The sequence below is a fragment of the Miniopterus schreibersii genome (assembly GCF_964146895.1).
Source record: "Miniopterus schreibersii genome assembly, chromosome: 14".
Classification (NCBI taxonomy): Eukaryota; Metazoa; Chordata; class Mammalia; order Chiroptera; family Miniopteridae; genus Miniopterus; species Miniopterus schreibersii.
Window position 1 is genome coordinate 21,149,553 of NC_138114.1, and position 25,608 is coordinate 21,175,160.

Genomic DNA, 25,608 nt, shown 5'->3' on the forward strand with positions numbered 1-25,608 from the left:
CCCATGACTGCCACAAACTAGAAACTCAATAAATATAAACTGAACGAATAAATGAATGATGCCTGATAGTCTAGGGGTGCCTCTGATCTCACACCATTTTGCTTTTATAGGTGACTCAAAGGGTAGGTAGAAGAGCTTATACAGAGTATTGATCTCCAAATAAATGCATGGAAAGTATTTACAAAGTATAAGAAAAAAGATCTGAAAAGAAAGAAAGAAAACAATTTCTTCATTATATATATATTAGGCAATTGCCTGATTTTATTGACTTTCTCAGAAACCTCAGATCCTTTTGTTGACCGAGTAAGTGAAGGATGTTTGTATTTCTTGGCGGGTCAAACAAGCCAGCAAGTGATTTCATTGGATGCAGGGAGCTGGGGATAGGGTGTGATGGAGCTGGGCTTGGAAAAACAGGTGTATGTAGAGATTGTAGTAGAAATTTTTTTATTATACTTGTCCTCTTTCCATTTTACTTCACTCTAGCCAAGACTGACTTGTATAAAATCAACTGTGATAATATTGTGCAGCAAATCCCCCGTGTCCCCTTTTTGCTTTTCTTTACTTAAACTTGTTTATTAAAATTTAGATTTTATTTTTGTCAATTAACCTTTGGTTACAGTCCTTCACAATGTTCCTAACTGAATTATGATAACCTTTCTGAAGGGGACCAATGAGGAAGAGTGAGTTTTACAAAGTTTTGTTATACACTCAAAATTTTAATGACAGTGAAAATAAATGCTCCCTTTTAGGACACTGTTTCAGTACTTGAAAATCTTTTATTAGTTGCTCACCCTTTCTTCTGATATTTTGAAAGTGTCCAGTATTAGATAAGATTAACATTTGTGATGATGGTGGGGACATTTCGCCTTTATATTTCACTCACTAGAGTTTCATCAGATGAGATCCAGATGACTCTCATGAATACTGGTATTTTAATCTAGTCTGTCTGTCTCCAAGCCTGTACCTTTTCCACTTTATAAAACCATCTCTGTTGGATAGAAGTTCAAAAGAGGCAGATTTAACTCAACATCAGGAAGATCTTTATTAAAATAATCACTGGCATCTAGTGGTATAGTGAGCATCTCATCATTTCTGTTCAACTATCTAAGCCCAGTACATTGTTGAAATGAAGGATATTATAGAAGGTATTCTTGAGTTGTCTGGGAGGTATTCCCTAACTCTTAAGATTTTATGGATTATAAAATGTAAATGCCTTGGAATGTAATACTTGCAGGTTAGTAGGATTTTTGTTTTGGACCCACTTTGTAGTATTTCTACAAGAGGTTGCTAACAATTTGTCAGACTTTGACCTTGCTTTGACTTCATTTGCAAAATTCTGCAGTTTTCTGCCTATTATTGCCCTGATCTGCAATAAATCAGGGTTTTTACATCCAAAAGACCCAGAAGATTTTTAAAAATAAGAAACAGCATTATTCAAGTAATAATTATATGTAGCCAAGGTTCTTTAAGGACTTGTTGGTTTATTATTTTACATTTTTTGGCATGAAAAAATGAACTCAACAACTTTCTTTACTTAGTGTGTATTAAAGACAGGATCACACAATTAGGAGATAATTTGACCAAATTAGGTTTGTCTTTTATCTGTTGGTTGAAAAACACTCTTAAAGCAGGATTACATATGATGTGGATAATTTTTGCTCTCCTTAATTTTTTATTTTCCTTGTCTCTAATTATGGAGCTCCATGTAGCTTTGAAAACCCTGGGCGAATTTTGCAGTGAAAGGACATGTTTTTAAAGGCTGTGAAGGTTCACTTAGATCTTATTTTAGTTCATAACAGTGTCCTCTACTTCTTGTCCCTGAGATGAAAGAACAAAGCAGTATCAGCAACCCTGTCTTGATTTATATGTAGGACAGTACCTGTCATGAGAGGGTAGCAAGTAAACCCTGTTGCGAGTACACATTTAATAGAACCCTAGTGGTTATGGAACTGAAGGACATATTTTATTGTATAGATTGGCTCTCAGCTATGCACAAAGGTCACCATGGGAATATCCTATCTGTCAATTTAGATTTGCCTGTGTTAGAGGGAATTAAAGTGGTAGATGGAATGATTGGAAAAAAACAAAACCAAAATGAAAAACCTGACTGAAACAAAACATTTCAGTCCTACAAATGCATTTAAGAGAAACCACTGGTAATAGCGTTGGGAGCCTTTCTTGGAGCATATCTCCTGCATTTCAGATGAATGGCTGAGAAAAGAAATTGTGTTTTTACTTTAGAAAGGAAGTAAGACCTGTGAAAAGGAGAGAAGCAAGATAGTAAAGGGCTAAACCATAGGATTTGTGTCTTCCTATATTGACATATCACAGGTTAATAATAGTAATTTATAGTTTCATCTGAAAAGATATTCAAATATATTTTTTCACTTAATACAACTTGAATGATAATTTTTAAAGGCAAAAATAGCTTTAAAAAGTAAAAATATTTGAAATGTAAAGAAATTTGGCTTGTATTCAACTAAACTACCTAGAAATATGCTACATTTTACAGAGTGTACTCTGTCTTTGCAATCAACAATGCTATTGGGTTTCATATAAAGCTCTCAACATTTACGCTAGTTTTTAGTAGATGAGTAAGTAAATATATTATAGGTATTTGAAAACATGGATGGAGTGATCCCAGGACACGCAACACATAAATTGTCCTTTCTCCCTTACTTCATATTGCTTATTAGGATTTCCTGAGTTGACTAGAGAATGTTTTGGTGCTATACGCCTCATCAAATGCAAAGCCACCCGGGCTGAGTGATTATTTTAGTCATGAATATGTGAGCATAGATTAATTTGTTAGAGGACATAAGCTCAGACAGCGCGACCTCAAAGAACACTTGGGGAATATCTCATTTCTCTGTTGGTGGACTTGACACCTTGGTCCTCGGAGGGCTACAGCTGATATTAGGAAGAGGTCCCGAAATCTCATGCACTCTATGGCTTTAATTAGTGCCTTCCTTTAGAACCTATTTTTTTTTAAAATTAATAAATGTGTTTTGTTTTGTGCACAGGCAGCATGTCAGCTGAAACACCAGTCACACTGAACATTGATCCCCGGGATCTGCAGGTCCAAACATTCACCGTAGAGAAGCTGCTGGAGCCTCTCATAATCCAGGTATTAACAGCATGGAAATTACAATGTGTAGTAACTGCAGAAGAATTAAAAAATGTGGGAAAAATAGATACTGAGTATGTTATCTAAAATTGTCCTTTTAAAGTATTGTTAAAATGTGAAAAAGTATGTATTTGGTAATAATAATAATAAAATTCTGAAAGCCCTCTCTCCCCCGATTCTCTTTTAAAAGCAACAGCAATAATAATATAGGCTATCCCCCAAAATGTATACACACACTTGGAGTAATTATAAAGGCCGTGTTTATTAAAATATATTTCTTTTTCAAAATTGAGCTATCAGCTGTTAAAGTGTGTCTATATTTCTTTGGGATACCCTGTATGTATATGTAGTTTCCACAGTACCTACATATGTAATATAGTCTCTGATTATATTGGAAAACATTGCAAAAGAAGTTCATGATCTTTAAGTGCATAGTGCCACCAGATAAAGTTATCAATTTAGTAGCCCCATTAAAAAAATTCCCACCTTTCCTCATTATTTATCTTCATTTTATATTCCTTTGCTTTCAGGGTTTCACAGATATTACTTACCACCTCTGTGTATAACTCAAAGTCAAAATTACATTTTAATTTTTGGAGTAATTGGTCATAGATATTATTATGTCACTCTGACTTCTAAATTCATTTATTCGTAAATCTTTTTTCTGCTCTTTTTATAGTTACCAGAGCCTTCCCCACCAAACTTGATTTATTTCTAATCTATTTTTTTTCTCCTCGGCACAGGTAAATCACTAGGTCATTCTGCAGGGATGTTCAGCCTGGGATATATTTCAATCATTTGCTTTCATTTTCTCTGTGTGATAACTTACAAAGTTGCATCCCTCTGTAATAAATTCCTCCAATGGATCAGAAATATTTTTTCTCAGCAATTACGTTTTTATGATTGCAACTGTAGACATCTGCACTTTATCACTTTCAAGATCCAAGTTTGGCAATGCAGTGCAGAAAGTCTATTTATGCAGAATTGCGACGAAAAGAATTTACATCTCTATGTTGTATACTCTCTGAAGGAGATTTAAACTTCTAGATTATGCTACAGTCATTACATAATGGAAATGTCTATAATCTTATTTGCCACAAAATATAATTTGCTATGTGTCAGATTCATGTTGAATGGAAGCGAAAAGAATTTACTTACTCAAAATCCTTTAAGATAAAAACAATAAGAAACTCCTTATAATATATTGTGTCCTATAAAGTTTTTTGGGGGACAAAGGTTCAAATGTATTTTCTGATGTAAATATATCCCTTGTTTTCAAGAGATAAATACAGAGTTAGATCAATAGTAATAAACATTATTCCTCCTGCTCTCACCTCTAAACTTTATAGTTTCTGCTTAGTACAGGCACTCAGGGACCCAGCTAACACAGACTCCATCTCAGCGGTTACTTCCACAGCTGTAACAGGGTTAAGAGAACATGATGAATCATACAAGGGCCACAGAAATGTTCACCTGGATGTGACATGTCAGTCCCACTCAAAGCAAGTGATGTGGTCACTGTGGATGCTGGATGTGTGATCCTGCCCTGTGCCCAGGAGAATGGGTATATTTGTGAACAGCCCCAATAACTGTTACCTTCCCATTGCCTTTTTAGGGATTTCTTTTTTGCCAAGTCCTCATTTACTGTCAAGTCACCTTTCCACCCTGGTCACAGCTGACTTTATCAGGGTGGGCAACTGACTTACTGACACTCAGTTGTAGGCTGGCAAGAAGCCTGTGAGGCAGGCTGGCACGAGAGCTCTGCCTCTGGGAGAGAATGGGGAATCGGTCCTGTCACTCTCCTCTTTGGGAAATGGACCCCGTACGGAGAGTTAAGCAGTGAGTACGTAGGGTTAGACAAAGCTAAAAGATGAACAGAAAGAGGTAGAGGCATGGGGAAGAGTGAAGCAGTTTTCAAATTCGAGTCCACACATTTGTGCTGTGGAGGGACACTAAGATTACCTGGTCACCAAGGTTTTAATGGATTGTTCCAATTTCCAAACCACATTTGAATCTCAGAGTTACCCTCTCGCCTCTGTGGGGTTGCACCGTTTCCAGTTTCCTTGTAGGCCAGATGCCCGCCCTTCTTATGCAGTCTGATGCCCTGGCCTCCTACCTCCTCATCAGTGCTTGGAAGTTGAACAGAGCTCCACTAGCAGCAGCACCCCAGCGTTCCTGTAATTGCCCGCATTATTTTTGTGGGAGTGGAGGTTTTCCTGCAAAACCTCTCCTCTGCTATTCTTATCTCCAAATTTTGGACCATCTGGGGTATGACTCACCTGTGCTCCAAAAACCAGTCTGTCTGCTATGTTTTTCCTGGCTTCATCTTGTTGATGGTGGGCAGTAACTGCCAGTGATGCCTATTGGGAGACTGAAAATGGACATGTCAAGGTAGCCATGCCCCAAATGCCTCCGAAGCTGTGAATCCTCAAGGTGGTGAAATGGCACTGGGCTCCTGAGAAGAGGGCAGGATGCCTCTCTTCCCAACGGTGCTTCACTCTGTCACATGGGCCCTCGTGAAGCAATGCTTGCGCTTAGAGTCACACAGAATTCCTTTTGAAGACAACCCCTTTCACCCTCTTTGCCATCACTCCCCATCCTTGTTAGAGCCAAATCCAGTCCCAGTGGCTGGAGGGTGAATAGTGAATCCTTACTCCTCCCAGCACCACGCTTTTCTTTCCCCCCTGGCTCCTATGCACAACCTCTCTGCCACGCCCAACTCTCCACATCGTTTCTGTCTCCTCTCCTTCAGCCAAGGGAAAAACAAAACAAAACAGAAAAGGCAATCATGCATATTAATTTATGCAAATAGATGCCTAGATGCCCCAAGGGTTCATTTCCCAGTGTTCTACAGACAGATCTGATTGACTTTCAGGTGGCAGAAGAGGACATGCTTTGGCTTCTTAGCCTCCTGGAATATAATTTCCTTTGTTTCTTTCAGTACAGAATTCAAGTTTTGTTTGTGCTTTTTCCCCCTGTCATTTCTATAGGTCGTTTTGAATGATCATGATGCCATTTACTTGTTTCCTTGGTTTTATCTCTAAGCTTCTTTTTTTGTAGCCTTGATGATTAATCTATTACTAGAATTTAGATCAAGATTAATCTTGAAGGTTCCAAGGAAATCTCAAAGTCAAGTCTACACACATATAATGTTCTTGTAGGTTATAAACAAACATTTGAGTTTTGACTATAACCTCAACAAGTAACCTTAAAAGTTAGTAAATTAAATGGTTTTTAAACACTTATAGGCTCCAGACTTAATAAGTATAAAAATGTTATTTTTATGGTAGAATAAAGCAATAAACTTAATTCTACCTCAATAATGTTTTAAACCTTAAGGTGATTCAGTATAGTTGAATTGATTCTAATAAAGTGAATTCTTCTATTTCTGCTTTCTTTTACCGCCAGAAAACTGCTCCCATGGGAGAGTTGTTAGGCTATAGTATTCCTTGAGAAACAAATAGTTGAGAGAAAGGAAGCCAGTCTTAAATTAAAATAAGGATAAGAAAAAGCAGTCACTAATTGATTAAAATAGTGTGAGACCTGCTGGAGTATGCATGGCTGAGCATACAAGGGATGCCCCCACCACCAGGACTGGTACCTTGGAGATTAGCTGTGGTCAGATGCCAGTCTCTGCACACGCTTCACCTCTTCTCAGCTCGCATCTTAGGCTTTCACTCTGCCAGACTGATTTTCTTTCTACTCATTCCAATGTTGCTGCCCTGTTGTTCTGGGTTCTCTGATCATCCCAATCCACTCCACTTCCAATACTTTATCTTCCAATCCCAGCTCATCTTTCCCTCACAAATTCAGATTAATCCCACAAATATCCACTTCTAGTTTAGCTGCGGAATTAAGATCTTTGCCTTGTAAACGGATTCTATAGAGACCCGGGTGGTATTGATTGATAAATCCAGATCCCCTTGCTCTTTTATTGAAAAATTGCTAGATTGGAGGGAGCTATTGTAGTTCAGCCATCTGAAAGGATAGAAGAGTCCATATGTCCCCAGATGTGGTCATTTTTACTGCTTGAGGTGATTCTACCTTTCATAGAATGCCCTGTGCTATTTGAGAACACCCAGCTTGTTTAGGAGATACTTCAGCAGTTGACAACTTTATGACTGTAAACCATTGGTCAGCAAACTTTTTCTGTGCATGTCTAGATAGTAAATAATAATTTCAGCATTGACAGCCATAGGGTCTCTGTTGTAACTACTCTGCTGTTGTAGTTTGGAAGCAGCTATAGACAAGATGTAAACAAATGGATGTGACTGCGTTCCAACAAAACTTTATTTATAAGAACAGGCAAGTGGGCAGATTTGGCCCCAAGGTACTTACTTTGCAGTCCTCTCCTCTAGGCTGTCAGTTTTCTCATGGAGATACTCTGTACTTACTGGTTAAGGAAGGGTAAGAAATGGTCACTATCCCCTGTGAGAAACACAGAAGCCTCACTTGGGAGGAGAGTGCTAATTAAGCAATTCAGAAAATTCCTGTTGCTGTCGAGATCCTGTTAGCTCAGTGGTTTTCAACCCTGGCTGCACATGAAAATCACCTGGGGAGCTTTTAAAAATCTTGATGCCCAGGACACACAGGAAACCAATTAAGTCAGAATCTTTGGGAGTAGGACCAGGCAGTAATTTTAAGAGCCCCCAGGTGATCACAGTATGGGAACTGCTGTGTTGGTTGTTATGTCAGCCAGTAGTGAGCATGGCTCAAAGCTTAACCTAGAATGGTGGCCCTTCGATGTCTTTTTAATGAGATTGAGTGGTGCTCATTTGGAATAAATTTATAAGGAATTTCTAGGGTAACCTCCTGCATCAACTCTATGTAATATGCTCAGGCAGTCCTCCTAGGTCCCAATAGGACTATTAGTAGCTACTGCAGGTGCTTGAGTGGTGAAGTCATCAGGAATTTTCAAACTCTGATACTCATATTGTTGCTCTGCAACTGGGTCCTTGGAAGGGATGCCCAAGGGTGATTGTCCTGCTGGGTGGAACCTGTGCAGTTCTTCTGAAGAGGTTCTACCTCTCCCACACCCTGACTTAGGCCTAGTTGTGCCCCATTCCAACTCCGTAATCAGTCTTACACCAAGTGATTCTGTATTCCAGAAATGGGTTTGGAGTACCAGGAAGCATGACCTGAGAAATCAGCAGATTTTCAAGAGCTAGTGTTTCTCCTTTAGGGTATTTGGAACCAGGACACAGTTTGTTATAATCTAGACATAATTTTTAACTCTGGAAAGTTACTTAACCTTGTTATAGATGAATTTGGAGATATATGGTATCACAGTACAGAATGCTCTACAAATTAAGGCTTAACAAATGTGGTTTGTGATTTACAGACAAGTTTTTTCCTTTTAGGAAACAATCTGCATTCTTAACCCTGATTTGCAAGATACTCTATTTCTTCAATTTAGACACATTTCCCACATTCTCCACCTTACATTTTTAACATTTCTGAAATTAGGATGCACCCTACAACGGATATGAACATTTAATGTAGTTCTGCTTTTTGGTTCTTGTAGGGGATCACAAATTTACCTACAGTACATTTTAACTCCTTTATCTTCCATAAGTGATCTGATCTTCTTCATAAGCTTCCACCCCCTGGAGACTGGGATTAATGCCTTGTATTTCAGCCAATAAGATTGGTAAACTGGTGTGATTCAGCAATGTAAATAATCCCTTTAGGTAAATAGTCTCTTTAGATAAAATGATCAGAAATGTGTAGTAGGGGGTGTTGCTTATGTGACCTCATGGGGTTGGGAGATAGGTCTTTTGGATCTGTGTGGTAACTTTTGGACACTTAGTGCCTATTGCTGCAGACTGGCTGGTCTGGGATGCTCTCCGGACCGGTGACCTTTGAGGGGTGACCAGTCCTAAGCATGGCCATCTTGTGGGCAACTCTGTGCATTTCCTAATATAGTCTAATACCTGATAAAATTTGAGGCCTCCTTTCTCTCAGCTTGGTTAAGATCCATAGATCTCTCAGGATGCCTTAGTCTCATTTTGGCCCTGGATGGTGCTTTCAGACCCCAAAGTCCCAGCTATGTCCTCCATCAAGTGCCTGGTATTATCTGCTCACCTTACGGCCTCTGCTACAGGATCGCCTTACTCTTCACCGTGGCAGGCTTGGGGCAGGCCCACTGGTCTTCAACAGTCACATTTTGATTGGCCTTTAGAATAACTAGGATGGTCTGGCTCTTATCCATGCCTCATGGGAATCAAGAGTGGGTTGGGAAAGCTAAGCTGGCCTTCTTTCTACCTAATTTCCCTGAGGTGCCAAGATTACACTGTGGCCACCCCAAAATTTGTGCAAGGAATCTCATGAAGCAATTTTTTTCTAGAGTTCCAAAGAAAAATGGAACCAAAGTCCCTCTGCTTTTAGTGTTTTCTCTCAACCATGTTAACACAGATCCCTAATCTGGGTGAAGCTCAGAGAGCAGAAATAAGGACATGCATCTTAGTTGTCTGTCTTACCTGTCAACTGCTTCTTCTACTAGTTTCTTAGGGCTAGGTGAGGTGAGTTTCCCTACTTTTTTTCCCTATGTGACTAGATATTTCTCATAAAACTCTATGATCTAGTCTATCAGATATAACTGTTGCTAAATGGGAGTTAAAAGTATCTAGAAAATGATCTTCTCTTTTTCTAATGGCTTTCATAACTATTTTTGCTTATGACTTGAAGAAAGCTGGCTTTGAAACTCAAAGATGCTCAATAGTATCTTTGAGTTTCAAAGTTGGCTCTATCTTTCCCTGGGATAACAGACCTCATGGTTCAGCCTTGGATATAGAAAGTTCGATATTGCCAAATATCATCCACACATTCCAAAAAGTGGTTAAATTGATGGTGTATGTTATAATTGATGGTGTTTTAGAATTAAGGGGCTATGGTAATATTCTGATGTTTTGAAGGAGGGATTTTAGGGCATCAAAGATCAAGCACTGGCCAAAAGGACTCAAAACGGTAACTGCTGCTGTATAATTTTCACCAATAAATGAGGTAAAATTGGCTTTGTTGACTTAGAGACAATCCTGACAAATGAGGTGGACACAACCTAATCAATTTTAAACTGAGAGTCAACATTTAAATCACTGAGGGACTGTATTCAAATCATATTTGTGTTGCTATAAGATCTTGACCATAGAGCCCTACAAATCTTACCATTATCTCCCATGGTCTTTCTTACTTAACGTCTGTTGTCTGATTGATGCTTGATGAGCAGGTGATCTGGACATCTTCAATAAAAATGAGTTTTGTATCATAAGAGAAAGAAAAAAATCTGATCTAGGGTAGATGGGAAAAAGAAAATATGGCAACAAATAGTGGGAGTAGAAGGCAGATAAAGATTCATACATTTGTGCTGACAAAGCGTGTTGGCATAGTTCATTCAATTTTATAGTCGATAGGGTTATAAATGATTATTAAACGAAGCTGAACACAGGATTAGTGGTCATAACTATATACTACCATCAATCACTGTTGGATGTAGAATACTGGGCTTGGATGGACCAAAGGGATCATGTGAACATGTCTAAACGACTACATATAAGGTCAACCCATTCTTTATTTTAGGGCAGGTTTTGGCCTGATTGGATTTTTCACTTCTTACTTTGTTTCTTTGAAGAAGTCAATGGTTATTGATGGAAAAGAATTGTCCTTTTGCTTTTTATTGCTTAGTATTTCCTTGAATCAGTACTTTACTATAAACTATTGATTAAAGATCCACCAGAATCATTAATGCTTGATTTAGGTATTAATAGCATCATGGATATACTTTCTCCTTAGTTTGCTTAATTCAGTATCTTGGTAGTTTTTCACTGCCTTTTTGGAAAATTTATAGAGAAGGAGACTGTATGATTAATATTGCATTTAAAAATTTTTATTTATTTTTTTACTGAAGACTGAATTTGTCTCTAAATTTTTGCTCTGTATAAAACAAACATAAATAATAGTTACATTTGAAATGGCAAAAGCCACATATCCTAGGATGAATAGGTTCATGGTTGGGTTTCCTGAGAAGTACTACATCTAAATGTTGGGGTGCCCAAAGCTTAGTTCTTTAACTTCTCTAGATATACTTTGTTTTTAGGACATCTCATAGAGTCTCATGATTTCACAGAACAAATACTGTTCTCAGATGTCTTTGAAATTTTAGTAAGACCAGCAAAACCATCGATATGCAAATAATTAAAATGGAAATGTAAGCTATAAGAAACATATCTCCAACATTTACTCTCTCAAATCCAGAATTGTCTACTAGTCACCAATTCAGCAACTCTAATAGGCAAACTTAACATGCCTGAAGCTCAACTGTTGATCGCCCTTCATCTTCATCTCTCCTTAAGCAAATAGTACTTCCATACACCCCACTGCTCGGGCTAGATGCCATAGAGTCACCCTTGAGTCACTATTTCTTTCATAACTCATATCCAATCTATCAGCAAACCTTGTGGACTCCCTTCAGAATTACCAGAATTCTACCACTTCTCAACAACTCCACCACTGCTCCCTGGAACGAGCCAGTCTGCTCCCCACTTGGGCTACCGGAAGAGCCTCCTAACTGCTTTTCACTCTTCTATTTCTCACGGCTCTACCTCCTCTCCTCCCAATCTCCAGTCTATTCTCGCAGAGCAGCCAGAATGACCCTGTTAAATTCTAGGTCTGATCGTGTTACTTTCCTGTTGTAAAACTTGCAGTGGCTTCCAGTCCCAAGAATAGAATTGAGAGTATTGGTGGTGATTTATGAGGCCTGCACAATTTGGTGCCTCGATGCCACCTGACCTCATTTCTTATGCTCTCTCCTCACTCTGCAGTAGTTGTACTGGCCATCCTGCTGCTTCTGGAACACACTCATCAAACTCCTGTTCTGGAGACTCATTTGGAGTATTTCCCTCCAGATATTCAAGTATCTTACTCCTCTACTTCCTTGGGGTCCTTTTTATCCAACTAGAGATGCCTTCCCTGATACCAAATCCAAACTAGCCCTTCCCCATCATTCACCTGTTCCCTTCCCCTCCTTTACTCTCTTCATAGCACCTGTTAGTACCCACTATTGTGTTATAGATCTACTTATGTGCATGGCTATTCTATCTCCCCTCTGTGGAAATAGGCTCACTGCCATATCCTCCTGGCACAGCGCAGGTGCACCATCTATATTTGTTGAATAAATGGATGGTGGAGTGCAATACTGGTTTTTTGCTTGTTTCTGGGTAGTAACTAGCTAAGTAAAAACTGGAAAAAACTAATATTTGATACTAGTCTCGGCATGTGGTCTTTTCCTAGTTGTGTTGAGTTTCCTATTTTTTTCCCGAGGATAAGTGTACTTCCTGGATTAGAACATTTTAGCTAGAGCTGGTTATGTGTTTGACATGTAAATCTCTTTGCTTTGTTATGCTATCTGTGTGGCCCAGAGGCCAGTAGAATTGGTGAGGAATCTACATGTGCTTTGTTATTTTCCCTCAGTGGCTCAGAGTAATGGCTTGTGTTAGCAGTGGCTATTAATCTAATAAATAAGCAAAACCCTAAATCATAGTAAAAAAATGATTTAAAAAAATACTATTTGTGTTATTTGTGGTGAGGATTGTTACAGGCTGAACTGTGTGGCTCCTCTTTCCCATTTATATGTTGAAGCCCTCAGTACCTTAGGATGTGACATTTCAAAATAGGACCTTTAAAGAGGTAATTGAGTAAAAATGGGGTCTTAGGGTGGACCCTTAATCCAAAATGACTGGTGTCCTTATGAGAGGAGATTAGGACAGAGATGACAGGGATGCTACACACAGATAAAAGACCATGTCAGAACGAGGAGGTGGCTTTCTGCAAACCACAGAGAGAGGCCTCAGACCCTGCTGACACCTTGACCTTGGACTTCTAGCCTCCAGAACTGTGAGAAAATAAATTTGTGTGGTTAAAGCCATCCACTCTATGGTACTTTATAGCAGCACTAATACATGGTTTATAAAAATTAAAATCAGTCATAAAAATTGTGTGCCTGTTCTTTTTACTTATAGTTTGAAAATGAACTACGTAATGTGTCTTTTTTCCAAAATATATAAATATTTCAAATAAAAATTTCAAAGGAATATAAATATATACTTGATTTTAGATCCCTCTGAACTGATCAGACCTTAAATAAGCTGTGTGAATGGAGACTTGTTTATTCAGAATTTATAAAAATTTGCTTTTCCGTGATACTAGACATGGGAAGTGATAGACTCTCTTGCATTAAGGAACTCCTTTTGATGAAAACTACCATGTGCTGTCACTAAACTTAAATTTTAATTTCTGCCCATTAGCTCTCTTTGTGTACAGATCACTCAACATTGTGGCTCTTGGTTTAAAGTTTCTAAAATCTAGAGTTTCATTCATCTTTTCCTTAAGTCAGCCACTGTTTATTTATAATTTATAATATGCCAGCTCTGGGTTTTCAGGACGAGCCCAGCCCGGGACCTCACGGAGTTCATGGTAAAGCTTGGGCAGCAGGAGGTTAACAGCTGATTACAAAACCCTGCGGAATGATGCGAGAGGTACATATAGGGGCTGTGGGGAAGGGAGTTGTTTTAGGCCAAGGTTGCCAAACCTTTCCTGTTCTGGCCTTAACGAGTAGTTTGACCACAGACTCTGAAGGGAAGATGAGAGTGAAAACTTAGTCAGAAGTGAGATCTTAACCGCCTCATAAACCATGCTTTAGGTGTTGTCTTGCAGGCTGCAGGGAGCCATTGGAGGGGAGGGCCCTAAGAGAGGGCTCTCATGGGAGTGGGGTGGGGTGGAGCATGAGGGTGGGATCCACGCATACACTTTTCGTGGCAGCACAGTGGAAGATGGAACGGATTGAGGCTTCGTGAGGCCCCCAGGGGCTGGGTCATGGAGCGTGGCTTGCGGAGAACTTAGGGCAGCAATCCAGGGAGCAGCCATGGGAAGCAATGGCTGTGCGCTGGGCAGGAGCGGAGGGAAGCTGAGGCTGCCGAAAGAGACAATGCAAAGAACCTGCACAGGGTGAGGGGGGGTGGAGCCCCGAGGACCCTGGGTTTCTGCCTCAGGTTAGAGATGCCCGTCCCTGAGCTAAGAAACGCGGAGAAGGGCAGGCAGGCAGACGGCGGCGTCCACTTTGGGCAGCCCTGTGACGTGTCCGTTGCCTATTGAATTAAACTTAACTCTTTCCTTGGCCTTGAACACTTCATATTTAAGCTACAGCCTACTTCCTAACCTGATTTCTTGCCCCTATTCCTGTTTTTACTCCACAGTTAGTCAAACTTGACTATCTGCTGCTTTCAGACGAGCATAATTTGCGTCTCTGCCCCTTTGCACCCGGCTGAGGTCGCCTGGCTCAGCGGCTCAGTCTCTCCTGGCAGAAGGCTGTCGGTGAAGGCCGTTCTTGGAGGCCCGCCTTAATCCCTGCGATGTCTGCAGTCTCGTTAGGACTTTCTTTGTACTTAGAAGTGGAAGCAGTTATCGTTTTGCCTTTTATATTACAGCTGGTTGTACCTCTTTTCCACACTGGAGCTTACGCATCTTTATTTTCTGTGTGTTTGATAGATGGTTATTGGCTTGAGATGAACTGAAAGAAGATTGTAGTTGGTTTCAGGGGAGCGTCGAATGTGAACTGAGGGGTGTGCATTTGCTGGATTCCCAACACTTCATTTTTCCCTAGTGCTCTTGTTAATACAATAGGTTGTTTTTGGTAGGGAATAAAAACAGTAGAAATTATCAATGACTTGAAGGCCCCTCCCAAGATTAGATAATACCTTTAGCTTTAAAGGGATCATGGATATTATTTTTCTACAGACAATTTTATTTTCCTACCCAAATTTCTTCCCCAACTCTGTTTGAAGTTTTAGTTAATTAACATTGCTTAAATGTCTTATATTTTATTTCGCACATTAAAATTAACTCAAGGAAGTAAAAGTAGCCCTGAAGGCTCCTGTGAGCTCATGGAGGAAGGTTAAGATTCAAAGTGTTTTAGCTAATAAACAAGAAGAGAGATGGCTGTTAAATGGCTTTTTTTTTCCCCTCTAATAAGATAAATAGAATTAGTGAAAGAATTAGTTAGCTTTGGCCCATGTGGCTCAGTTGGTTGGAACTTTGGCCCATATCCCAAAAGGTTGGGGGTTCAGTTCCTGGTCAGGGCACATACCCAGGTTGCAGATTCCATCCCTGTGGGGGCGCATGCTGGAGGTGACTGATTGATGTTTTTCTATCACATCAATGTTTTTCTCTCTCTTTCCATCTCCCCCTGTCTCCTCTCCCCCCTTCCCTGTCTCCCTTCCTCTCTCTAAAGTCAATTAAAAAAAAAAAATTAGTTAGATTGGGAAAGAACATGGTTATAGAATATAAATGCGTTACCCAAGCTGGCATTAGAGAAGACTTTCCACAGAGCTGGCTTTAGTCCGAGGTACTGAAGCGGTTGTTGTGCCGATGCAGCATGTGAAAGTCAGTCACAGCCTCACACTGTGTTCTGCAGTGCTCCTTTGTGCTAGTGCTGCTCGGCGGGTGGCTCACCTAGCATCGCAATTGAACTTTCCATATCTTTGGAGCGTTTAGGGAAGCACACTTGAATGAGGAAAGATTAGAAAACCCTTTTCTGGTACTCTAAATTTTAATACATAAATATTATATACTATTAAAAATATACGTGGTTTTATGAACTTTTCAACATGCTGAATTGAGAAAGTAGGGAATTTCTCTTACTAGTACCTGAAGTCCCTAATTTAGGAACATTCCAGTGAGGAACCCATTCCTGTCTCTGTGATGAAGGTGTGTCTGTGGCTCAGCACAGACCCCCAGACAGAGGAAAAGTGAGCACACTGAGCTCTTTAGGAGCCACAAGCCTGATGTTGGAGATTTCCCTTATGAGAGGGACCCCTAAGGTCTGAATAGGAGAGATGGGGGAGGGCTGTGAATCAGCGACCAAAAGAAAGTTTAGCAAGTCAAGAATCATCTTTGCTGTAAGTTTCAACTAAAGTTTTGTGTTCTTATAAAAATGTAACTGATTTTATTATTTTATTTTAAAAAAATATGTCTTTATTGATTTCAGAGAGAGGAAGGAAGAGGGAGAGAGAGATAGAAACATCAATGATGAGAGAGTCATTGATCGGCTGCCTCCTGCACGCCCCCGACTGGGGATCGAGCCCGCAACTGGGCATGTGCCCTGACCGGGAATCGAACCATGATCTGGATTCTAGGCTGATGCTCAACCGCTGAGCCATGCCTGGCCAGGCAAAATGTAACTGATTTCATACTGAAAAGGAAACAGGAATTATTTCCCAGAATAACTTGAAAGCGATTTTTACTGGTTGTTTTTACTGGTACTCCTTCAAGAGATGAGAGACTTTCAGGTAACAAGTGGGCCCCTCATCCCTCAGTGAGAATCACTTATTATAGTGGGTGACCAGAGCTGTTAGATCCTGCAGGTGAGTTGGGGTAAAAAAAAAAAAAAAAGTTGCCCAGCAGGCATGGCTCAACTTCCTCTCCCTTCCGCTCTCTGAAATCAATAAAGATACATTTTTTTAATAAAAAGGTTTAGTTTTGTTTGCACCCCCCCAGGATTACCAAGCCATATTTACTTTTTGAACTAAAATGAATCATAGAAAACATCACTTGACTCTAGTTTAATGAATAATAAATAAACATATTGGAGCACTTTAAAAGAAGACAGGCATAAACGATTTATAAAAGTGAATACCTTGCAAGTTGCAACTGCATTGTTTGTTTGTGTTTTTTTTTTGGATGGAAACATAGTGTTGTTATACAATGTTCTTTCCACATTTCTTTCTTCTCCGGCATTTATTATAAGGAACAAAGCATTTCTGGAATGCTCATTTTAATTTCAAAGCCTAGACTGTTCTATGGAAAACATTTAGTGCATGGAGGATATGAACAATAATAGAGGAATGTTCAGTGGGAAGCATCATGAATTGTGGCACTGAAAATACATTCTGAAGGAACATTTCAGACAATGATACTTATTGTTCATTTTAAATGAAGGTTTAAACTAGGTGCTATAATATGTCTTAATCTGGATAAGCATCTTTTAACTCTTGATATATAAATTAGACTGATAATAGTGAGATATTTGCTTTTTGGACTGTGCGAAAACTCATGTCATATATCAGGCTTATTATCTTTATATAATGCATGATAGAGATATGTGGCCCATTTGATTGCTTGTAAAGCATATAGAATGTGCTTTTTAACGCCTTCATTGCATTTAGCACAGGGAACCCCAAGAGCAAGATAAGGTTAGACCCAGAGAGAACACCTTTGACAAGGATCCCGTAACAGATTTTCTGTATCAATGCAGGGAACGAACTAGAAAATACACATTAAGTGCCAACCAGTACTTGTGTCATGTTATGCATTTTACAAAACATCTTACATTATTTAACCTTCACATAGTCTTATAGGATAATATAACTGTTCTCAAGAGAGGAAACAGGCTTGCTGCAAGGCATTCCACTCTGGGCGATGAACATGGGGATAAACCAAATCAGAATAAAACAGAGGGTCTGTTGGACAAGGGGAGAGGGATAGAAGGGCAGACAAAAGTTATTTTCATCCGTGTATTTCCTTATAGCTTATAAGTTCTTTCTTAGTTCCTAACTACAAAACTGGGTTCAGATACCCAAATAAATGTTTAATGTTCCATAAATAAGCAAAATCCTCAGAGGCTGCAGAGCAGGAAGGGTTATGTCTGTCTGTTGTTAATGAAATGGCATGTGATTTTTATAAGCCTTGGTTATTTGATAGCACACAGGAGTCCAGCTTTCAACTGGATTTCAGGTCTTTTTAAAATATTGGGTTCAAGGTTGTTTTCCTTCCTCTATGATGGTGCTCTTCAAGCTCTGCACATGGAAATGCTAGCCGCATTTTGTTATTGGGCTCCAACATTTAATTAAGAAATAGATATTTTTTTCACAATGTAATTCGGTGTGAGGTTTTGTTCTAAATATAAATGCTTAATTTATGTCTCCAAACAATGCTCTAATTATGAGTTAATTTTTATTTTAAACATTTACAAAAGTGTTGTGTTCATTATTCAGGCAATTCAAAATATAGACATTAATGCCCAGCCGGGTGTGGCTCAGCGGTAGAGCGTCGACCTAGGATCCAGGTGATCAGGGTTCGATTCCCGGTCAGGGCACATGCCCGGGTTTTGGGCTGCAGCCGATCAATGACTCTCTCATTATTGATGTTTCTGTCCCTCTCTCTCTCTCCCTCTCCCTTCCTCTCTCTGAAATCGATAAAGATATATATTAAAAAAACCCAAAAAACAAAAAACAAAAGACAAAATATAGACATTAAAAAGTCCTTTTCATTTTTTTTTTTAACAATTTAACTCTTTATTTTTTAAATTTTTATTTATTTATTTTTTATTTTTTATGCCCCCAACTGGGGATTGAACCCACAACCTGGGCATGTGCCCTGACCGGGAACTGAACCCTGATTGCCTGGATCCTAGGTTGACGCTCAACTGCTGAGCCATGCCTGGCCGGGCCCTCTTTTCATTTTTTTAAAAAAATATGTTTTTATTGATTTCAGAGAGAGGAAGGGAGAGGGAGAGAGAGATAGAAACATCAACTATGAGAGTCATTGCAATATCAGCTGCGTCCTGCACACCCCCTACTGGGGACTGAGCCAGCAACGTGGGCATGTGCCCTGACTGGGAATTGAACTGTTATCTCTTGGTTCACAGGCTGATGCTCCACCGCTGAGCCACACCAACTGGGCAAAGAAGTTCCTCTTTTCAATGTCATTCACCCGTTTATATAATACAGGGGTGTCCCCCCAAAATGTATACACACTTTAACTGTGGCTATCTCAATTTTGAAAATGAAATGTATTTTAATATACACTGCCTTTATAATTATTCAAAGCGTGTGTATACATTTTTTGGTACAACCTAATTTATTGAATATAATGAACACTTTGGGCGTTGTTCTGGGTGTTGGAGCAAAATACATTGCCTGCCTTCATGGAGTTTACATTTTAGTATTGGAAGCATGCCATAAACACGTAAACAAGTAAAAAATGTTAAGCTCTCTTAAGTGTTTTGAAGAACTATAACGGAGGGTGAAGGAACAGAGTGGTAGGGAGGGGGTGGTCAGGAAGGCCTCTTGCTAGGGCGCTTGGCGTGGGACCTGTTTGTTTGAGAGGCCTGCTGAGTTACAGGACTGTGTAGACAGGTAAGAGAGGTTACAGAGGGCCAGAAATGTGGGTTATGGTAAGGACCTGGGTTTTGTTTTGCTGAGGTAACCACTGCTTTCTATGTTTCACAGTAGTTCCCACCCCTCTAATATTTGTAACCTCAATTCTCAACTCAACTAGACTACTGCTCACTGACTTTATAATGATGTTGCCTTCCCCTTAATACAGATTGCTGGCTACGAACTGGTATGTTTTATTTTATGATTATTTGATATTTTTGAGACTATAATTTTCCATTTTTTCTCATTTTTGACTGCTTCATCAAGGTCTTATACTCTTTCCATATGAAGTCTCTGCAATGAAAACAGCACCCAGGTGTACACACAGTTTGTCTTCTAGAGCATTGTTCCAGTAACGAAACGCAAGGAGACCGCATGGCTGGGTCCCTGCCTCCTCGCGCCTCCCGCCTCCCTACCATTAATCGGGGCTGTGAGGGGCTGCTAATGGTGCTCTTGGTGCCTTGACTTTTGGGGATGTGACGATAGTCTGATAAGGGAAACTCGGTCTAAAAAGGCCGCAGGGCCCCCCCCCCCCCCCCGCGCCCTGCCCCCCGCCCCCCCTCCCCGGAGCCCCGCCCCCCCTCCCCCGGCGCCCCGCCCCCCCTCCCCCGGCGCCCTGCCCCCCCTCCCCCGGCGCCCCGGCCCCCCCCTCCCCCGGCGCCCCGCCCCCCCTCCCCCGCACCCTGCCTCGCTCGCAGGCGGCGGTGGACCAGCCGGCGAGCCCGCCCTCCCGCAGCGGGCGGAAGCGGGCGGCGCCTGTTTCCCTGCGGGCTGCGCCGGGGCTCAGGCTTTGGAGCTGACTCCTGGGCCTGCGGGCGGGAAGTAAGCCTCCTGCACCGAGCCTCCGAGTGCCGCTTGGCCTGTCCCTAAGGGGACCTTAAGGTTCCGCAACACTTTGGTTCCCTGACCCGGAAGCCCAACCGCGCTGGCCCCGCGCAGCTACCGGTTTGGGAGCGAGCGCGGGGCGGAGGACAAGGGGGAGTCCAAGGAGAAGGCGCCCTGCCCTGGTTGGCAGCCTCCCATCCCGCTGCCTCCACTCGCCCGCGCCGCGGTCCCACCGCACTCCGGGAGGCGAGGCGGGACAGGACCGGGACCAGGGCATGGGACTCGGTAAGGCCCCGGCCGGCGAGCTAGGCCCGCCCCGAGCTGATCACCTCCCAGGGACCTCGAGTGGTCCCCAGGTGGGGCCAGCCAGGGAGGGAATGTCCTAACCTCTGCGTGACTGCGAGAGTGACTGTGAGTGACTGTGGGTGCCCTCCCAGGCGCTACCCCGGGCTCTGAGTGGGCGCCAGTCCGTATCCATAGTCGGCGGCAAGGACATAACGGTGACAGCTTCACTGACCAGGCCCGGGATTACAGGGCGCACCTGGGTCAAGGCCGGCCCAAGTCCCCGAGGCAGCGGGCAGACGGGCATCTGAAAGGTCCCTCCGGGGACCCCCCCCTTTGTCTGTATCCGGCACTGTACTCGGGAACATGGGAGGACGTCAGGGAGAGCCCACCGTCCTAGACTGTATGCTGAAAAACCTCGAGAAGGGCTTTTCCAGGGACTGTGGCATCAGAATGACTCCTGGCACTCTTCCCACTCTGTGCGAACTTGAATGGACCACCTTCAGGGTCGGTTGGCCCTTGGGGGGAACCTTGGATGTCCCCGCAATCTGCCGGGTCTGGAAGTTGTCATGGGAATCCCGGGCCACCCAGACCAGTTTCCTTACAAAGATTCCTGGTTAGAAATAGCGCAGATGCTCCCCCCTTGGGTCTGGTTCTGCACCAATAGGCAGGGAGAGGCCAAGGTCTTCGTTGCTCAGCTTGAAGAAAAACAGACCCCTCGAGTTTTTGCGGGAGACCAGGAAGATGAGCCTCCCATTGGGTCACCCCCCCATCCCAGAGGAGAACATAGGGCCCCTCTGGTGCCAGATGTTAATACTCTACCACCATCGGTGTCACTTCCACCCCAAGGAGGAGATGGCCCTCCCACACCCGGATGGGCTAGGAGACTTTGCCCACGCCAAGTAGACCTCCAGATGCCAGAGAGGCTCGAGAACCTGAGGCTGAATGACAATGGTACCCTCCAACCTGGCCACTCCATGATGTACTTCCAGCTCTTCTCCACCGTGGACCTCCTCAACTGGAAGCATAACACCCGCCGTATTCCAAGAAGCCGCAGGCCATGACAGACCTCAAGGAATCCCTCTTCCAGACACACGGCCACCCTGGGAAGATTGCCAGCAGCTCCCCTGTACCCTGTTCAACACGGAGTAGAGGCGTCGGATTACCAGGGGGGCCATCAATGGCAAGAAGATAACGCCTCCACAGAGGCAAACGGTCCTGCAAGGTGGGCCCTAAGGGCGGCCCCGAGGAGTGCCCCAACTGGGACTTCACCACTGAGGAGGGCCAGGGCTACAGCCGGCGCTACCAGGAATCCTGTGTGGAATTTGAGGGGGGCAAAAAAGCCAATGAGCATGGCCAAAGTCTTCTCACTAACACAGCAGCCAGGGAAACCTCTGGGGACTCTTACGAGCGGCTCTGCGAGGCATAGGATCTATACGCCCTTTGACCCCAAGGCACCAGAGAGCCAGCAAATGGTCAACACCGCCTTCATGGCACAGGCCGCCCCTGACATCTGGAGAAAACTCCAGAAACAGGAGGGTTTTGCCGGCATGAATATCACCCAATGGATAGAAGCAGCCAACCAAGTCTACATGAACAGAGAAGCCGCCGCTGAGCGGGAAGCTGACAAGATGAAGAAGAAAGTCAGCCTCCTAGCAGTGGCCCTCAGACAGGAGGGATAAAGAGGGCAAAAGGAGACTCGCCCGCCAAAGGGGGGAATCGACGGACCCCACTGTCATCAGACCAGTGTGCCTCTTGCAAGGGGACTGGGCCCTGGGCAAATGAGTGTCCCAATAAACGCTGCCTTAGCCAGTCCCCATGGGAGCCCTCTGTGTTGGACAGAGGAGGCAGAGGAGGCATCCGGAGCATTGAATCAGCCCTTGGACAAGCCCCTGCATTGGGACTGCCTGACATTGAGAGACAGTCAACCTGTTCGTCCACGGAAAGGACAAGACAGCTCTAGGGAAACTCACACAGCCTGTCCGCCCGTGGCAAAGGCCCATTGCATACCTGTCTAGGAAACTGGACTCAGCAGCCGCTGGAGGGCCGCCCTGTCTCCACACCCTAGCAGCTGCTGTCCTCCTCATCAAGGAAGCTGACAAACTCACCCTCAGACAGGAGTTGATTATCAAGAACCCACACTCCGTTGTGTCGCTCATGAACAGCCAAGGGCATCAGTTCCTCTCAAACTCCCGCCTAGCTCAATATCAGGGGTTACTCTGCTAGAATTCCTGCATCAGCCTGGAGACTGTACGCACGTTAAACCCGGCCACTTTCCTCCCCACAGAGGAAGGCGAGCCAGATCATGACTGCGCGGAGGCAACTGATGAGGTCTGTGCAAGTCGCCCGGACCTGTGGGACCAGGCCATCCAAAACCCGGAGCTAACACTGTTTTGTGACGGCAGCAGCTATCTCCAGGAAGGTGTCCGCAAGGCTGGATATGCAGTAACCACGTCTGAAGAGATCTTAGAAGCAAAGTCCTTGCCCGCCAGGTGGTCAGCACAGAGGGCTGAACTGCAGGCGCTGATCCAGGCCCTAACCCTTGGCAAAGGCAAGTGGGTTAACATCTACCCTGACTCCCACTATGCATTTGCCATGGTCCACATACATGGGGCCATCTACGAGGAAAGAGGCCTCCTCACAACAGCGGGAAAAACTATTAAGAATAAAGCAGAAATCTTAAAACTTCTAGAAGCTGTTTGGCTCCCAAGGGAAGTAGCCATTCTCCACTGCCCTTAAAGTTACAGGTATCACTCCGGGGGTCCATCATTCCCAAGTCAAGAAAGCCCACGACATTCCTGAGGAGGAGCGCTTGGAGGATTGGAGAGCCAGGTGACCCCCTCAAGATCCAGCTAAGGCGGGCAGCTACCCAATGAGCATAGAAGACCTCTGGTTCCTCGTTGTAGCCGTACTCATTACCCTGATCCTTGGACTTGGATTTGCTGCGACAGCCCCTCCTGACTGGACATTACTTGCTAGAGATGTATTGTTTACTATTTACTGCACCCTGGCACCATGCATTCTCTTAGGAGAGGCATGCTGCTACTTTGCAAATCAGTCAGGAATACTAGTTACCAAAGTAAAGGAACTCAGGGAGAGAATCAAACAATGGAGGGAGCAAGAAACTGCCAGGGATGGTGGGGACAAGGGCAATGAACCTCCTGGTTACTCCCCCTTGAGGGGCCACTCATCACCATTGCCCTCCTTGTCACAATAGGTCCTTGCCTCCTCAGCCTACGAATGAGGTTCACTGAAAATTCAGTCTCCCGCCTAACCACAGCCATGGTCCTAGCTTTGCAAGGGTATCGGCCACTAGATGACTTTAATGGTGCCCTCTGAGGCTTGCCGCCTCCGGGACATCAAAGAGGGGATGATAAGGGAAAACTCGGTCTAAAATGGCCCACAGGCTCCCCCCCACCCCCCGGGCTTCCCCTAGTGCCATCCTGCTATGTTCCCACGTGCACCAAACCAGAAAGGGCTTTTCCCCGCCCTAAGCAAGATATAGCTGCCATGTAGGCGAAGCAGGTGCAGTATCTAACTCCTTTCCCCACTGTGCTTGGGGCTCAGACTTTGGAGCTGGACTTCTCTGGGCTGCAGGTGTAAAATAAACCTCTTGAACCCCGGGTCTCCGAGTGCCGCTTCATCTTTCTGTAAGGGGACTGTCGCCGGTTCTCCAATAGGACTGCTCTGTGTTTCTATGACACACTTTCTGTTTTTTGTTCTGGGCCATGATATCCCAGGACTGTGTTCTCCTCACAATTTGTCTAATGAGTGCCTTGTATTTTTCCAATTTTAGGTCACTACACTTGTAAATTGTCCCCAGAATCCTTCTAACAGGAAAAAAGGATGTTCAAAAAGAGCCAGAGTTCTTCTAGCTTCTGTGGAGGAAGCAACTCGGAATTTATTAGACAAGGGACAGAAGATCGCCCAGGAAGCCACCGTGTTAAAGGACGAGCTGACTGCCACACTGGAGGAAGTACGCAAAGAAAGTGAGTACTCTAACCCGGCCAGGAGCAGACTGCGTGGCTTAGGTTGTTAGCTACCGACTGAGATTTGTGAGTGTTTTGTTTTGCTGACTTGAGTTTATGAGTTTCTTGTAGAGCTCCGAGGAGCTAGCTGTGGGAGCCAGCGTGGCTCATTAAACAGCTCCAAGGCTCAGAGGCCCACTCCTGGGTTCCTCCCTTTAGTTGTTCAGTTCCTCCAGGCAACTTCTCCCCCTCACCACGTCACAGTTTATCCACAATAAGCAAAGAGGAGTGTACCTTGTTTTGGTCATCGAATATAACGAGAAATAACCAGTGAAGCTGAAAACATATTTTCCCAGACATGAGTAAGTTATCAAGTTCCTTGTAAACAGTTGGAAATAAGTTTCTGACCACCTGTACGGTACATTTTTTTATTTTTTCAATTTCTGCAGGTTTAGGTTTCCTAAATTTTAAAAAAAGGGGTTTTATACAAACTATGCATAACTCATGGTGTTGCTATGTTAATATTACATAATGAATGTATATTTCACCTTCGATATACATAATGAATGTATATATTCAAATATACATAATGAATGTATATTTCACTATCATTACTTAGAGTGTAATTGTTTTCTAATGAATGTAGGTCTCATTTGCAGGTTATTTTTTAAAAAAACGGCTCAATAGTCTTTGGTCAATAGGGTGATTTTCTACATCAGCTTGAAAGGAAATACTCTGAGAGGACAGGGAACTTAAATTTTCCTGTTCCACTTTGTAAAAGAGACTTTGGCTGTTCAAATATTTCCCTCCTCCTACCCCCAACATAGCTTTAAGAAAATCAGAATATCTTTGCTAGTTAAGTAATGAAAATGAATGTAATTGCCATAATAAACTTTAGGTCTAATACAGGGGAGTTAGTTGTTATATACTTCACATGTGACTTATACTTTCTAGGGATTCTTTGGACAATATATAGAAAACATAATGTCCAAGATAACTTGAAGTGAATCCATCATTCCTCCCTGCTGCCTCAGAACCACCTTTGTCCCATCTTCTGTGCCCTGGTACCATCACCCACTTAGTTATCAAGTCACTTAGGCTCTTCATTTTCATCATACCCTCTCTTCCAATTAATCTTTTAAGTTCAACAAATTTGATCTTTTGCCTTTCAGATCTGTTCCCTCCTCTCCATTTATAATGT

General features: G+C 42.9%; 1 protein-coding gene across 2 annotated transcripts in view; it reads left to right on the forward strand.

Moving 5' to 3' along the window:
• The window catches only part of CTNNA3 (catenin alpha 3), a 1,199,527-nt gene that overhangs the window by 23,038 nt on the left and 1,150,881 nt on the right, over positions 1-25,608 (forward strand). For both annotated transcript variants that reach the window (XM_081158218.1, XM_081158219.1), the window contains exons 2-3: positions 3,024-3,127; positions 24,236-24,428. In XM_081158218.1, coding sequence (XP_081014344.1) covers positions 3,029-3,127; positions 24,236-24,428 — 292 coding nt within the window. In that variant the 5' untranslated portion in view covers positions 3,024-3,028. The remainder of the gene's footprint in view (positions 1-3,023; positions 3,128-24,235; positions 24,429-25,608) is intronic.